Source organism: Lithobates pipiens, unplaced genomic scaffold (assembly GCF_037356315.1).
Source record: "Lithobates pipiens isolate NorthernLeopardFrog02 unplaced genomic scaffold, aLitPip1_a1.2 Scaffold_8, whole genome shotgun sequence".
NCBI lineage: Eukaryota > Metazoa > Chordata > Amphibia > Anura > Ranidae > Lithobates > Lithobates pipiens.
The window spans coordinates 640,622,503-640,639,811 of NW_027507903.1; the positions used below are offsets into that span (position 1 = coordinate 640,622,503).

Below are 17,309 nucleotides of genomic sequence, written 5' to 3' on the forward strand. Positions count from 1 at the left end.
CTTCCTGTCCCATAGCCAAAACAGGAATGCAGAAATTTCCTGCATGTAAGGGAATTTCTTGGGGACCCCACCAGGCCACCAGAAATGAAAGATTGGTTTTCTTTCCCTTTCAATAATCATGTAAACAGGACAAATGGAGAACATGACTTTCTATAAAGGGGCGGAGGGGGGCACAGACTGCAATAAAAAATGACAGGTGTTCTATTCCATCTCCACTCTATCCAAATCGAAGAAAAAAAAAGAAAATCGCAAAAGAAAAGTTTTGCTATTCTTTAATAAAAAAAAAAAAAAAAATATATATATATATATATATATATATATATATATATAGTATGATATTTATAAATTCATATAATTGCCTCTAATAATATTAGAGGCAAATATATGTATTAATTTATAATTATATTAATGTTCTAATCTATTAGCGGCAATATCCTATACATACATACATTTATTTTTTTTGCTGCAGAAACCATTGTTTCTGGTGCTGCTTTCACTATAAACTTGTCCTTTGTACTTTTAAAGAGACGGTCCAGCCCGGATGAAAATAAAGTCAGCAGCTTCAAATACTCTTAGCACTGACTTTTAATATTAGCGCACTTGCCTGTCCAGGCACCGCAGCCGATCTTTGAATCGCGCCCCCCCCCCCCCCCCCCCCCCCCTCGGGTGCCATTCCTGGTAAGGGAACCCGGCAGTGTAGCCTTTCAGCTTCACTGCTGGTACCCGGTTGTGCAAAGCATGCTGCACTTTCTAATTGGCCCAACGGCGGGGGAAGGAGGAGGGGGTCTGAACGTCGGGGGGGATCATCAGGCTGTAGCCTGTCTCTTGGAAGTGGGGAAGGGGATCTGTCTAGCGGGTCCCCCTGAAAGGTGGAAAATGTGACACCGAAGGGGGGGGAGCGTATAAGCGAAGGTCTCACTTTTGGGCGGAACTCTGCTTTAATAACACCGGTGTGCTTTGTGATACCCCAGAGGTCGTCACTATGTTTGCATGCTTCGCATGTCATCACTTTGCTTTATTTTTTCAGCTGCGTGATTGTGAGCTCAGCCCCGTGGTGAACCGAGAGCTGTCCTGGCGTATCCGCCACGTGAACGGCATCACACAGCACCGACCAATCCTGCGCAACGACATCAAGCTGGCCGCCAAACTCATCCATGCCCTCGACGAGAGGGGACAGCTCTGGAAGGAGACACAGGATGGCCAGGTGAGTCCCTGGTGGGCACTAACAAGTTCAGCGATGTGATTAGATGCATCACCTTGGGTCTCCAACCAATTACTACCTTCTTTTTTTTTTTTTTTCTATGTTTGTAGGAGGTGGCAGCCCAGAACCCCATCCTAAAGAACATCACAGATTACCTGATAGATGAGGTCAGTGCAGAAGAGGAGGACTTGCTGTGGGGGGCAGGAAGGACAGGTGGAGCCGAACCGCCGAAGGAAGGCAACCCGACCGAGATTACAGTGGAGAGGGACGACAAGCTGATCAAGGTACCTGAATGGGCACCGCACCGCACAGACCATAGGAGTCTCTCTGTACTAAAAACATACAGCCATGTCCCTGCATTGCTCATATGTATTCTTTGTCTACACAGGTCCTGGACAAGCTACTCCTCTACCTGCGTATTGTACATTCCGTAGATTATTATATTACCTGCGACTATCCCAGCGAAGATGAGATGCCGACTCGTTGTGGAATCATGCATGTCCGAGGTCCCATCCCCCCAAATCGCGTTTCCCACAGAGAAGGTAAGTGGCTTTATGTGAAGCCAGCAGTTTCCACCAATAACCAGTCGACCTAAAATTCACAGTTTGAACCTTTTCTGCAGCCTTTGTTATTTTATTTCTCTTAACACCTTCGTTCTCTCACAGACAAAGATCCATATCCACTGAGGGCTGATTAGATGATGCAAATGGGGTGCACCGGGGTCACTGGATGACTCGGGGATCCTCTGGGGTCACTGGATGACTCGGGGATCCTCTGGGGTCACTGGATGACTCTGGGATCCTCTGGGGTCACTGGATGTCTCGGGGATCCTCTGGGGGTCACTGGATGTCTCGGGGATCCTCTGGGGGTCACTGGATGTCTCGGGGATCCTCTGGGGGTCACTGGATGTCTCGGGGATCCTCTGGGGGTCACTGGATGTCTCGGGGATCCTCTGGGGGTCACTGGATGTCTCGGGGATCCTCTGGGGGTCACTGGATGTCTCGGGGATCCTCTGGGGGTCACTGGATGTCTCGGGGATCCTCTGGGGGTCACTGGATGTCTCGGGGATCCTCTGGGGTGCATGGTGCGGTGAACAGGATGTGTGGGTCGTTGTAATTCTTCTAAAACTCTGACTTATGCTTGCAGTGGCTGACTGGCAGAAGACGTTCGAGGAGAAGCTCGCCCCTCTCTTTGCTGTCCGGGAGAGCCTGTCTGAGGAGGAGGCGCTGAAGATCGGGAAGAAGGATCCGGAACAGGAAGTGGAGAAGTTTGTGACAGCGAACACCCAGGAGCTGGGCAAAGAGAAATGGCTGTGTCCTCTGAGCGGCAAGAAATTCAAGGTCCGCCTGTGGGCTTTATATAGTCTGACATCCTATTCGGGGGGGGGGGGGGGGAGGGGGCAGTGAGATTCTGGAGACTTTTTGCATAAATAAGAACTTTTCTCTTTCACCCATAGTCTCCATAGTGTACAGTAACAATATGTATGTTCTGTTTGCTCAGGGTCCGGAGTTTGTTCGGAAACACATCTTCAACAAGCACGCCGAGAAGATTGAAGAGGTCAAAAAGGAAGTGGTTTTCTTCAATAATTTCCTGATTGATACTAAACGTCCCGCACTCCCAGAGGTCAAACCTATCCAACCACCAGTGGCTGCTGCACAAGGTATGTCCTATGTGTCACCCTGCAGGAGGAGAACAGACTCCTATCCCCTTCTATATGTGTCACCCTGCAGGAGGAGAACAGACTCATATCCCCTTCTATATGTGACACCCTGCAGGAGGAGAACAGACTCCTATCCCCTTCTATATGTGTCACCCTGCTGGAGGAGAACAGACTCCTATCCCCTTCTATATGTGTCACCCTGCTGGAGGAGAACAGACTCCTATCCCCTTCTATATGTGTCACCCTGCTGGAGGAGAACAGACTCCTATCCCCTTCTGTAACCCCAGGCTAATTTTTTTTAGACTCGCGCATTATTTATTATAATATATATATATATATGTGTGTGTGTGTATATATTTATATTATATTCTATTTATTTATTTTTTGTGTGTACTTTTTTAAAAAAAAATTTATTATACAAATTTATTTATTTTTGTCAGGACTGGCCCCCGGACTGCTTTACCCTCACCAAGGACCCCAGGCCCTCTTGCAATATAATCAGCCGCGGCCCCAAATGATGGGTTACGGAGGTGAGTGATTACTCTGTTTGGGGTGATGGAATCGCCATCTCTAGAAACATTTCGGGAATAATGTTCCTCTTCCTCCTCCTCCTTTTCAGCTCCTCAGTTCCCTCCCAATCCTTATGGTGCCGGGAGAGGATATGATGCCTTCAGAGGCCAAGGCGTCTACCCCAAACCACGCAACCGGTAAGGTGACCGTATCTTGGATGTTGTGTTAGCGCGTATTTTATTTTTCTTTAGTCCCCTGACTTCCTAAATACTCCTTTTTGTTTTTCTATTCCAACAGGATGATGCGCGGAGACCCCCGTTCTATCATCGAGTACCGCGACCTTGACGCACCGGAAGACGTAGACTTCTTTTAACATCCGTGCTTGTTTTATTATTTTTTCGCCCTCAGTCGCTGCACTTTTCCCTCCCTCCTCTCACTGACGTTACTGCCTCCTCCGGTCAGTATTTTTTTTTGTTTTGTTTTTTTTAATAAAATTTTCAGGACTTCCAGTTAATGTGTAATTTTGTTTTGATCAATAAAACTGGTTCCCTCTAAAGTCTGACTCTCTCTTGTTTTGTGGATATGTGCTAGATCCACAGTGTCTGCATACCAAATTTGGGGTTCCTGGCAATAATTGGCCCCAAGATATGGGCCCCCAAAGTCGGGGCACAAAATGTCATTCTCTGAATGCAGAAAAGTGCATGACATTTTGCGACCTGACTTTGGGGCCCCCTATCTCGGGGTCACTTGGTGATAGGAACCACCCCAAATTTGGATATGTTTTAGTGCTAGATCCACAGTGTCTGCATACCAAATTTGGGGTTCCTGGTAATAATTGGCCCCAAGATATGGGCCCCCAAAGTCGGGTCACAAAATGTCATTCTCTGAATGCAGAAAAGTGCATGACATTTTGCGACCCGACTTTGGGGCCCCCTATCTCGGGGTCACTTGGTGATAGGAACCCCAAATTTGGATATGTTGTAGTGCCCCCAAAGTCGGGTCACAAAATGTCATTCTCAGATCATATTTCTGAGTTTTCAGGCCCAAAAAATTGGGTTCCTTTAAAAAAACGCATATAAACGCAAACGCGGGTGCCGCGTTTAGCGTCTGAAACGTGGAAATTTTTGCGTCTGAACCCATTTTTTTTTTGCTTCTGGAAAAACGAGGTTAAACGCAACTGCATAAAAACGGCAAAAAACTAGACTGTGTGCATGGACACAGGATAACATTGAATGAGTTCAGGGGCAGTTGAAAAAAAGTGTCCAACTGCATCTGAACACGCGTTTAACTGCATCTCGTGTGCATGAGGCCTTAAGAATAAAGGTATTGGCCCAGTGCATCCCAATGGGAAATACTTTTAGGGTAACAAGTCCTGTATGGCAAAGGAGAAGACCTTCAAAAAAACAAAACAAAAAAACCACACAAGGCTGAGGGGTCATCATCAGCATTACAAAGAATGCAATAAGAAATATAAGTGCAATCAGGGCGGCTAAGATAGAACATGAAAGGCACATAGTGGAGGGGCATAAAAAAAAAATAAAATCACAAGAAATTCTCTAAGTACATAAATAGTAAGAAAGGGGAGGTCAAAACATATCGGCCCCCATAAAGAATGATGAGGGGAATCTGGTTAGAAAATATGGAGACATGACAGGTTTTGAACTTATTCTTCTTAGTCTTCATGAGGGAAACGGGGTGGGGGGGCTTCAGTAAGCAAAACTGCAGTGTTTATAATTAATCTTTAATTACTTATACTTTCACATGGTATAGAATGTAGAAGGCCAATCGCAGAAATGGCCTCTTTCCAGTGTGGCTTGATTCTGAATTGTTTGGTTGTCATGAGGTGTCTATGGAGGAGAAGAGATGACTGAGATGTTCCAGGTGGGAATAAAATAAAAGATTTGTGAGAGAAAAAAAAAAAACTCAAATGCTAGTTCAGTTAAACCTTTCCCATGAGAAATAGTTTAAGAGTGGAACTTGGAATGTACATACGGAAGTAGATAAGTCAGAGCATTTACTTGGGTCCCCACCCACCCTCCCGTCACATGCAGAGGAACTCCATACGAGGGTTCATAAACCGAGTGCCTGAAAGCAAGCAGGTCCTGCCACCTGTGTGGATATATAAAGGGCTGAGCTGTGTGCCTAACACTTATTAGAACCGAAGAAGTCTTCACCATTATAGAACAAGTCCATCTGAATGTGACTATTATATGCCATGACCTGGATAAACGAGAGACCTCCTTTTGGAGGTCTCCAAACTATTGCCCTCGGGTCACATGTGCACCAACTGAGGATAAAGGTCAGCAGAGGCTACCAATGACCTTGGCTTCTGATATAAGGGGGGTGGGTGTCTGTAAGGGAAGACTCTGATGGGACCCTTATTTAAGGGGGGGGGCTTTAATGGGGACCCTGATGTAAGAGGGACTTTAATAGGACCCTCATGTAAGGAGGGGGGCTCTGATGGGAACCCTGATGTAAGAGGGACTTTAATAGAACCCTGATGTAAAGAGGGGGGCTCTGATAGGAACCCCGATGTAAAAGGGGGGGGGGAGACAAGACACTGAAGGGAACCCTGATGTAAAGGGGGGACTCTAATTTGGAACCCTGATGTAAGGGGGGACTCTGATGTGAACCCTGATGTAAGAGGGACTTTAATGGGACCCTGATGTAAGGAGAGGGGCTCTGATGGGAACCCTGATGTAAGAGGGACTTTGATAGAACCCTGATGTAAGGAGAGGGGCTCTGATGGGAACCCTGATGTAAGGAGGGGGGCTCTGATGGGAACCCTGATGTAAGAGGGACTTTGATAGAACCCTGATGTAAGGAGAGGGGCTCTGATGGGAAGCCTGATGTAAGGAGGGGGGCTCTGATGGGAACCCTGATGTAAGAGGGGGGGAGGAGACACTGAAGGGAACCCTGATGTAAGGGGAGGGGACTCTGATGTGAACCCTGATGTAAGAGGGACTTTGATAGAACCCTGATGTAAGGAGGGGGGCTCTGATGGGAACCCTGATGTAAAGGGGGGCAGGAGACACTGAAGGGGACCCTGATGTAAAGGAGGAACTCTGATTGGGAACCCTGATGTAAGGGGGGATGCTGATTTAGATCCCTGATGTAAAGGGGGAGCACTGAAGGGGGCCCTGATGTAAGGGGAGACTGATGGGACCCTGATGTAAGGAGGAGGGAGGGCTCTGATTGGAACCCTGATGTAAGAGGGACTTTAATAGAATCCTGATGTAAGGAGGGGGACTTTGATGGGAACCCTGATGTAAGGGGGACTTTAATAGGATCCTGATTTAAGGAGGGGGGACTTTGATAGAACCCTGATGTAAAGGGGGAGCTCTGATGGGAATTCTTTTCTGCCCTTTGATATTTGTAATATATATGATGTGGCCTTCATACTGAGGAGTTTGGAGAGACCCTTTTTCTATACTATAGCGATAGGGTCACTTTAAATAACTATTCCATATGAAAGCATAATGATTACACACTTATGTGAAAATTTTATTTAGAAAACAATCGTGGGACAAACTAAGGAAACGTACTGTAAGAGCTGGTTCACTCGGGGGCAACACGGGATCCGACTTCACGTCGCACCAAGTCGCGCTGTTGAGAAAATGTTGGTTAATGGAGCCATCTTAATGTACACTACTGAAGTCGCTCCAACTTCAAAAAAAGGTTCCTGTACTACTTCAATCCGACCTCTAGGTGACTTGTACCCATTGATTTCAATGGAAGTCGCCTCCAAGTCGGATCTCCATCTATATTAAAGCGACAATGTCGCCTCCCTCACAGAATAATCAGCTCTTGATGGAGAACTCCAGGGGCCCCTTAGGTCTGGTATGGATTTTACTGGGAACACCCCTACACCGAAAAAAACGGCGTGGGGGTCCCTCCAAAATCCATAGCAGACCCTTATCCGAGCACGCAGCCACGCCGGTCAGGAAAGGGGGTGGGCATGAGCAAGCCCCCCCCTCCCCCTCCTGAACCGTAACATGGCCGCGTGCCCTTAAATGGGGGGTGGGTGCTTTGGGGAAGGGGAACAAAAATATTACAGCGCACGCATGCAAAACTAACATTTACCTCCAGCCAGGCTTTTTAAAAACACTTAGACGTTTTCAAAAAACAGTATAAAAAAAAAATGGGGATTTGGTCACACCATATTGCTATATGGTGCTTAAGCCCACTTACTGTGACAAAGTACCCCATGGTTAGTGGGTCCTACACTATCCATAGATTGGGAGATTCCTGCTTCTCTGAACCAGGGGGCTATACTCCTGCGCCCCCCCCCCCCTACCCCAAAGCACCTTGTCCCCATGTTAATGAGGACAAGGGCCTCTTCCTGACAACCTTGGCCATTGGCTGTCGGGATCCAGGAGCCCCCTTTAATAAGGGGGCCCCCAGATCCCGGCCCCCACCCTATGTGAATGAGTATGGGTACATCGTACCCCTACCCATTCACCTGGGGGGAAAAAAAGTGTCAATAAAAAAAAAAACAACACAGGTTTTTTAAGTAATTTATTAATCAGCTCCGGGGGTCTTATATACGACTTCTCCGCTCTGTTCGGCCTCTTCTCCGGTGTCCTGGCCTCTTCCTCCCACTCTCCGGCCTCTTCTCCCACTCTCTCCGGCCTCTTTCTCCCACTCTCCGGCATCGTCTCCCGCTCTCCGGTTCTTCTGCTGGCTCCTCCACTATCTTCTTCCAGCTCTTTTACCTAGCGGAGGAGCCCAGTTTCCTCCATTCTTCATCGGCCAGGGTTGTCGGGAAGAGGCCCTTGTCCTCATCAACATGGGACAAGGTGCTTTGGGGTGGGGGGGGGGGCCGCAGCGCGCCTCTTCCCCAAAGCACCCACCCCCCCATGTTGAGGGCATGCGGCCTGGCACGGCTCAGGAGGCGGGGGGTGCTCGCTCGTCCCCACCCCCTTTCCTGACCGGCCGGGCTGCATGCTCGGATAAGGGGTCTGGTATGGATCTTGGAGGGGGAGCCCCATGACGTTTTTTTTCGGGGTAGAGGGGTTCCCCTTAAAATCCATACCAGACCTAAGGGCCTGGTATGCTCCTGGAGGGGGGGGGGGGGCCCATGCTGGTTTTTATTTAAAATTTGGCGTGGAATTCCCCCTCGAGAGCTGATTATTCTCTGATTGGCCATGGACTGGGGCGACTTAAAGTCGCGTTGTAAGTCGCCCCAAGTCGCGCTGTTATACTCAAGTCGTGTCTAAGTGGCCTCCAAAAGTCACGCTGGAAGTCGTGTTGCCCCTGTGTGAACCGGCTCTTAAGGAAATTTGTAAGTTCTGTATTTAATTGTATTCTATTTTGTATGTATTGCACACAAATGTTTTCAGTACATCATTTGCATTCTTTTGAGTCCTGATTAGAATTAACCTGCCTATGTAACGCCCCTTGTTACCATAAACGTACAATTGTAATATTAATGTGATAACTACGTAATCATGTGTATAAAAACCTTCAATTGCGTCATAATAAAGGAGAACGGTTATTTGGAAAGATGCTGAGCGTATCTTTTGTGTCTGTTCCCTACTGCAGTAGTTATTAATTTGGAACCACTAATCAATATGAGGATAGGAGTTGCCTATCTATAAATTCCCGTGTCACATACTTAACCAGTTGCCGACCGCCGCACGACGATGTACGTCGATAGCATGGCACGGGCAGGCATATTGGCGTACATGTACGTCCCTTGCCTCCCGCGGGTCGGGGGCCCGATCGGGCCCCCGCCCGGTGCCTGCGGCGGTCGGTATTCGTGCGGGAGCGATCCCGGACGAGGGGACGGCCATTCGTTCATGGCCACCCCCTCGCGATCGCTCCCGACGAATAGGAATCCCCCGTGACATCACTTCCTCTCCTGTAATGTAAACACAGGAGAGGAAGTGATGTATTCTCTCCTCCGTGTCGGTATTTTTCGTTCCGACACGGAGGAGAGCGGATCGGTGAGTTGCACCAACACTCTACACACACAGTAGAACATGCCAGGCACACTCACACCCCCCCTTTACCCCCCGATCACCCCCCCAATTACCCCTGCCCCCCAGTCACAGTGACACCAATGTCATTTTTTTTTTTTTTTTTGCATTGGTGTCATTTGTGACTGTAATAACTGTTAGGGCAGTTAGAGTTAGCCCCCTTTAGTTCTAATGTACCCCCCTAACCCCCCCAATAAAGGTTTAACCCCGTGATCACCCCCCGTCGCCAGTGTCACTAAGGCTGGGTTCACATTGCAGCGGTTTATGAGAACGAATGTGATTCGCACCGCACTGCAGTGCAAATCACATCCGATCTCTGTGCGATTCGAGTTCAGCCATTCGCCGCACCCGCCGCACCCGCCACACCCGCCGCACCCACCGCAAATTCGCACGGGACCCTTTTTTTGGCCCGCAGCAGAATCGGATCGCATGGGTGTTCACACCATGCGATCCGAGTTTGCAGATCGCACTGCGATATGCGAACTGATCTGGGGGTGTCAGTAACATTTCACTGACACTCCCAGCAGTTCGCATAGGGCAGTGTGAACTGCCGCCGGGAGGCATGCGATGCGGGAACCCGCCGCGGATTTGCGGCGTTTCCGCATCGCTCCAGTGTGAACCCAGCCTAATAAGCGATCATTTTTCTGATCGCTGTATTAGTGTCACAGGTGACGCTAGTTAGGCAGGTAGGTATTTAGGTTCGCCGCAGCTTTTTATAGCGCCAGGGACCCCCATATACTACCGCATAAAGCCCCCTGATTGCCCCCTAGTTAACCCTTTCACCAGTGATCACCATATAACTGTTACAGGTGACGCTGGTTGGTTAGTTATTTTTTATAGTTTCAGGGCACCCGCCATTTATTACCTAATAAAGGTTTAACCCCCTGATCACCCGGCGGGTGTCATTTGTGACTAATAACTGTTAGGGCAGTTAGGGTTAGCCCCCTTTAGTTCTAAGGTACCCCCTAACCCCCCCAATAAAAGTTTAACCCCGTGATCACCCCCCGTCGCCAGTGTCACTAAGGCTGGGTTCACATTGCAGCGGTTTATGAGAACGGATGTGATTCGCACCGCACTGCAGTGCAAATCACATCCGATCTCTGTGCGATTCGAGTTCAGCCATTCGCCGCACCCGCCACACCCGCCGCACCCGCCGCAAATTCGCACGGGACCCTTTTTTTGGCCCGCAGCAGAATCGGATCGCATGGGTGTTCACACCATGCGATCCGAGTTTGCAGATCGCACTGCGATATGCGAACTGATCTGGGGGTGTCAGTAACATTTCACTGACACTCCCAGCAGTTCGCATAGGGCAGTGTGAACTGCCGCCGGGAGGCATGCGATGCGGGAACCCGCCGCGCATTCGTGGCGTTCCCGCATCGCTCCAGTGTGAACCCAGCCTAATAAGCGATCGTTTTTCTGATCGCTGTATTAGTGTCACAGGTGACGCTAGTTAGGCAGATAGGTATTTAGGTTCGCCGCAGCTTTTTATAGCGCCAGGGACCCCCATATACTACCGCATAAAGCCCCCTGATTGCCCCCTAGTTAACCCTTTCACCAGTGATCACCATATAACTGTTACAGGTGACGCTGGTTGGTTAGTTATTTTTTTATAGTTTCAGGGCACCCGCCATTTATTACCTAGTCTCACTAGTGTACCCCTAAATTTAGGGGTGTCTACTTTCCAAAATGGGGTCATTTGGGGGGGGTTTGTGCCATCTTGGCATTTTATGGCCTTCAAAACTGTAACGCCCTTAGAAAGCCTGAAGGCGGTGCTTGGTTTTCGGGGCCCCGTACGCGGCTAGGCTCCCAAAAAGTCCCACATATGTGGTATCCCCGTACTCAGGAGAAGCAGCAGAATTTATTTTGGGGTGTCATTTCACATATGCCCATGGCATGCGTGAGCAATATATCATTTAGTGACAACTTTGTGAAAAAAAAAAAAAAAAAAAAAAAGTTTGTAATTTTCCCGCAACTTGTGGCAAAATATAAAATATTCCATGGACTCAACATGCCTCTCAGCAAATAGCTTGGGGTGTCTACTTTCTAAAATGGGGTCATTTGTGGGGGTTTTGTGCCATCTTGGCATTTTATGGCCTTCAAAACTGTAATAGGTAGTGAGAAGTGAACTCAAAAATTTACGCCCTTAGAAAGCCTGAAGGCGGTGCTTGGTTTTCGGGGCCCCGTACGCGGCTAGGCTCCCAAAAAGTCCCACATATGTGGTATCCCCGTACTCAGGAGAAGCAGCAGAATTTATTTTGGGGTGTCATTTCACATATGCCCATGGCATGTGTGAGCAATATATCATTTAGTGACAACTTTGTGAAAAAAAAAAAAAAAAAAAAAAAGTTTGTAATTTTCCCGCAACTTGTGGCAAAATATAAAATATTCCATGGACTCAACATGCCTCTCAGCAAATAGCTTGGGGTGTCTACTTTCTAAAATGGGGTCATTTGTGGGGGTTTTGTGCCATCTTGGCATTTTATGGCCTTCAAAACTGTAATAGGTAGTGAGAAGTGAACTCAAAAATGTACGCCCTTAGAAAGCCTGAAGGCGGTGCTTGGTTTTCGGGGCCCCGTACGCGGCTAGGCTCCCAAAAAGTCCCACATATGTGGTATCCCCGTACTCAGGAGAAGCAGCAGAATTTATTTTGGGGTGTTATTTCACATACGCCCATAGCATGTGTGAGCAATATATCATTTAGTGACAACTTTGTGTAAAAAAAAAAAAAAATTTTTTTTTTTGTCATTATTCAATCGCTTGAGGCAAAAAAATAAAATATTCAATGGGCTCAACATGCCTCTTATCAATTTCCTTAGGGGGTCTACTTTCCAAAATGGGGTCATTTGGGGGGGTTTTGTACTGCCCTGCCATTTTAGCACCTCAAGAAATGAGATAGGCAGTCGTAAACTAAAAGCTGCGTAAATTGCAGAAAACGTACCTTAGTTTGTAGATGTGACAACTTTTGCGCAAACCAATAAATATACAATTATTGACTTTTTTTTTACCAAAGACATGTAGCTGAATACATTTTGGCCTAAATGTATGACTAAAATTGAGTTTATTGGATTTTTCTAATAACAAAAAGTAGAAAATATCATTTTTTTTCAAAATTTGCGGTCTTTTTACGTTTATATCGCAAAAAATAAAAATCGCAGAGGCAATCAAATACCATCAAAAGAAAGCTCTATTTGTGGGAAGAAAAGGACGCAAATTTTGTTTGGGTACAACATTGCATGACCGCGCAATTACCAGTTAAAGCAGCGCAGTGCCAAAGTGTAAAAAGACCTCTGGTCATTTACCAGCAAAATGGTCCGGTCTGAAAGTGGTTAAAATGATATACATGGCTATGTTATGGTGTAGTTTTAAATGTAGGCTCCAGGGGCCACTGCTGTACTGTATTTCTCCATATCACCTTTTTAATGAAATAGATCCTGCCTGTGTTATTACTGGTGTTTACCACCAGGGGGGGCACTACACACACAAGATGTAGGTTAAGATTCGCTTTTCGCTTTGCGGCCATCTCTATTAGTAGGTTCTACAATACTTTTCTTTGCTGCAGTTTTATCAAACATAAGAAAACTCCGCCAGAGTCCCCTCCAAGCTGTGAAAGAGCAGAACACATACCGCAGTGCTGTACAGAGAACGGTCTCTGTACCAGAGGAGCTTACACTCTAATGTCCCCTCCCCCACAGTCACACACTATTATTATTATAATACAAATATATAGCTCTGGCATATACCGCAGTGCTGTACAGAGATCACTGAGCCAGTCACATCAGTCTCAGTACCAGAGGAGCTTACACTCTAATCTCCCCTCCCCCACAGTCACACTCTATTATTATTATTATGCATTTATATATCTCTGACATATACTGCAGTGCGGTGAATTGAACATTTTTATTCTTTGTAAATTACTTTCTTAACTTCTTCATTGCTATGAAACGTTAGAGGTCTTTTTTTTTTTATCCCCCATCCCTCTAGTACCAGGACATGTGATCAGGAAATGTCAGGTTCTTTCTATTTCTGTTTGCCGGACACGGAAGAGATCAATTCGCATAATCTTATCAGTGAGTGTTCGGGTTGTATACAATCGGTATGTGACTGATAACTTATCTCGGTATCTGGGAAGAGTTATCCCGGTTTATTACAGTAGAACAGCTGTGCGCAACCTTCCCTGCAATTACTGCCGTGTTCACATCCATTGGACAGAAGGCGTGTTGTGTATAATGGCGCACTGTATTCTGAGTGTGTTTTGTCTGCACCCATAATTGTACTGCGGACCGCAAACCAAACCCACTAATTATATAATTGATGCGTTTAAGTTGTCATTAACAGTACAGCTATGAGTGCAGACATTGATTCGCTGGTGCACACACAAAGTATGTTCAGCCCCAGTGCATGCGCTTCAGACCACTGATCAACCCCAGTACATGTGCTTCAGACCTCAGGTGAAAGCAGGAAGGATGGACCACTATGACACCTGGAAGGCAGGAAGGATCACTATGGCACATAGAATGCAGGAAGGATCACTATGGCATCTGGAAGGCAGGAAGGAAGGAGGGGTGGATCACTGACACCTGGAAGATAAGAAGGATCACTATGGCACATGAAATGCAGGAAGGAAGGATCACTATGGCAAATGGAATGCAGGAAGAAAGGATCACTATGGCACATGGAAGGAAGGATCACTATGGCATGCAGGAAGGAAGGAAGGATGGAAGGATCACTATGGAATGCAGGAAGGAAGGATCGATCACTATAATACATAGAAGGAAGGATCACTATGACATATAGAAGGCAGGAAGGATCACTATGGATGGCACATGGAAGGCTGAAAGGATCATTATTGCATCTGGAAGTCAGGAAGGATCACTATGGCAAATTGAATGCAGGAAGAAAGGATCACTAGGTCACATGGAAGGATCACTATGGTACACGGAAGGAAGAGAGAGGAGAGAGCTCACTCACCAGAGCCTGGCTGTTCTCCAGAGGCCCATGCAGACATTTACTCTCCCACCCGCACAACCCTTTCCCAGGCACAGATTGGCTGCATGCCGGGGTTGTGGATGGGCACAACCCAGACATGGGGAAAAGGTGGAGCTGACCTAGCCTACCCCACTGCCAAAACTTGTTCTGGCACTACGCTCGGCTGCAGAACTCGGCCCTTATTCTCAGGATACCAGGATTTAGTTGAAATTTGAGGGCGGTTGGGAGGTATGACTTCAATGCATGTATTTCAGACCTCAGATCAGCCCCAATACATGCACGTCAGACCTCAGATCAGCCCCAATGCATGCACGTCAGACCTCAGATCAGCTCCAGTGCATGCACGTCAGACCTCAGATCAGCCCCAATGCATGCACATCAGACCTCAGATCAGCCCCAATGCATGCACGTCAGACCTCAGATCAGCCCCAATGCATGCACGTCAGACCTCAGATCAGCTCCAGTGCATGCACGTCAGACCTCAGATCAGCCCCAATGCATGCACGTCAGACCTCAGATCAGCCCCAATGCATGCACGTCAGACCTCAGATCAGCTCCAGTGCATGCACTTTGGTCTGGATACATACTGTATTAGTATATAATTATGTTCATCATTGGGACATGGAAAGCTTTCTTATTTTTTATTGCCTTGTACAGAAGATATGTGATGTGTACAGGGAGATGGAATTTGCTGTAGATAAGGACTTGGGAAGAAGAGGAGAGTCACGTGGCTGAGTACGACTTCAGATACTACTAAGAACAATAAATACATTCAAATGGAAAACTACGAGGAAGTAGGTTAGCGGCAAAAAAGTAAATAAAAAATCTAATTTTATTACTGAATAATTTGCTTGGCCTGGTTAAATAATAAACCTGAGAGTTATTGAAATTTGCACCGACCTGCTTTAAAAAAAGACACATAAAACTACAAGTAAATCATTTAAGAAATATTTCCTGACAAACAAATTGGTTTCTTCCAGTTCAATCCAACAAGTAATCAAAAAAGTGCCATCAAATGCAGCTACTGTGCCATAAAACACAGCCACTGTGCCATAAAATACAGCCACTGTGCCCAGCAAGCGCAGCCACTGTGCCATCAAACGCAGTCACTGTGCCATCAAACGCAGCCACTATGCCCATCAAATACAGCTACTGTGCCATGAAATGCAGCTACTGTGCCATCAAACACAGCCACTGTGCCCAGCAAGCGCAGCCACCGTGCCATCAAACGCAGACACTGGTCCCATCAAACGCAGCCACTGTGCCCATCAAGCGCAGCCACTGTGCCATCAAACGCAGCCACTGTGCCATCAAGCGCAGCCACTGTGCCCATCAAATGCAGCCACTGTGCCATCAATTGAAGCCACTGTGCCCATCAAACACAGCCACTGTGCCCAGCAAGCGCAGCCACCGTGCCATCAAACGCAGACACTGGTCCCATCAAACGCAGCCACTGTGCCCATCAAGCGCAGCCACTGTGCCATCAAACGCAGCCACTGTGCCATCAAGCGCAGCCACTGTGCCCATCAAATGCAGCCACTGTGCCATCAATTGAAGCCACTGTGCCCATCAAACGCAGCCACTGCCCATCAAATGCAGCCAATGTGCCATCAAATGCAGCCACTGTGCCATCAAACACAGCCACTGTGCCCAGCAAGCGCAGCCACTGTGCCCATCAAACGTAGCCACTGTGCTATCAATCGCAGCCACTGTGCCCATCAAACGCAGCGACTGTGCCATCAAATGCAGCTACTGTGCCATCAAATGCAGCTACTGTGCCATCAAACACAGCCACTTTGCCCAGCAAGCGCAGCCACTGTGCCCATCAAACGCAGCCACTGTGCCATCAAACGCAGCTACTGTGCCATCAAACGCAGCCACTTTGCCCATCAAGCGCAGCCACTGTGCCCATAAAATTCAGCCACTGTGCCATCAATTGAAGCCAGCCATTGTGCCCATCAAACACAGCCACTGCCCATCAAATGCAGCCACTGTGCCATCAAATGCAGCCACTGTGCCATCAAACACAGCCACTGTGCCCAGCAAGCGTAGCCACTGTGCCCATCAAACGTAGCCACTGTGCTATCAAATGCAGCCACTGTGCCATCAAACGCAGCCACTGTGCCCATCGAACGCAGCCACTGTGCCCATCGAACGCAGCCACTGTGTCCATCGAACGCAGCCACTGTGCCATCAAGCACAGCCACTTTGCCCATCAAGCGCAGCCACTGTGCCCATCAAATGCAGCCACTGTGCCATCAATTGAAGCCACTGTGCCCATCAAACGCAGCTACTGCCCATCAAATGCAGCCACTGTGCCATCAAACACAGTCACTGTGCCCAGCAAGCGCAGCCACTGTGCCCATCAAACGTAGCCACTGTGCTATCAAACGCAGCCACTGTGCCCATCAAACGCAGCCACTGTCATGATGATTATTAGTCAAGAAGCGGGGCAAACTCAGAACTCACTTTTAGGTCCAGAGATTGTGGCCGATTTTAACCGGCTTTACGGTTAAGACAAAAATGGTGGCAGAAATAAAATTCAGATTTTTTTTTTTTTTGGATACATAAATTGGTAAATCATTCAGATTTTTTATTTTTTTTTGTTATTTTTCGGATGTAATAAGCTTTCTTATTTTTATTCCCTTATATGGAAAATATATGATGTCCGCGGGGAGATGGACTTTCCTGTAGATAAGGACTGAGAAGAAGAAGGGGAGTCCAAGAGAGGAAGACAGAGCAGAACGAAGGGGAAGAGCCAAGAAGGATAAGAGATAAAGGACATATAAAGAAACAGATATTGTGCTGAGAGATCAAAAAATAGTAGCTGGCAAAAAACAATTAGACAAATTGTATACAAATATATATATCTAGAGATTTATATATATATATATATATATATATATATATATATATATATATATATATATATATATATATATCTTGTATATCTACATTGCCACGCTAA

General features: G+C 47.1%; 1 protein-coding gene across 1 annotated transcript in view; it reads left to right on the top strand.

Annotated features, from left to right (window-relative positions):
• The window catches only part of SRRT (serrate, RNA effector molecule), a 35,729-nt gene extending 31,802 nt beyond the window's left edge, over positions 1 to 3,927 (top strand). The window contains exons 13-20 of the mRNA XM_077470908.1: positions 1,028 to 1,204; positions 1,312 to 1,485; positions 1,590 to 1,743; positions 2,348 to 2,541; positions 2,702 to 2,861; positions 3,302 to 3,391; positions 3,481 to 3,568; positions 3,669 to 3,927. Coding sequence (XP_077327034.1) covers positions 1,028 to 1,204; positions 1,312 to 1,485; positions 1,590 to 1,743; positions 2,348 to 2,541; positions 2,702 to 2,861; positions 3,302 to 3,391; positions 3,481 to 3,568; positions 3,669 to 3,744 — 1,113 coding nt within the window. The 3' untranslated portion in view covers positions 3,745 to 3,927. The remainder of the gene's footprint in view (positions 1 to 1,027; positions 1,205 to 1,311; positions 1,486 to 1,589; positions 1,744 to 2,347; positions 2,542 to 2,701; positions 2,862 to 3,301; positions 3,392 to 3,480; positions 3,569 to 3,668) is intronic.
• Positions 3,928 to 17,309: the final 13,382 nt, after the last annotated feature.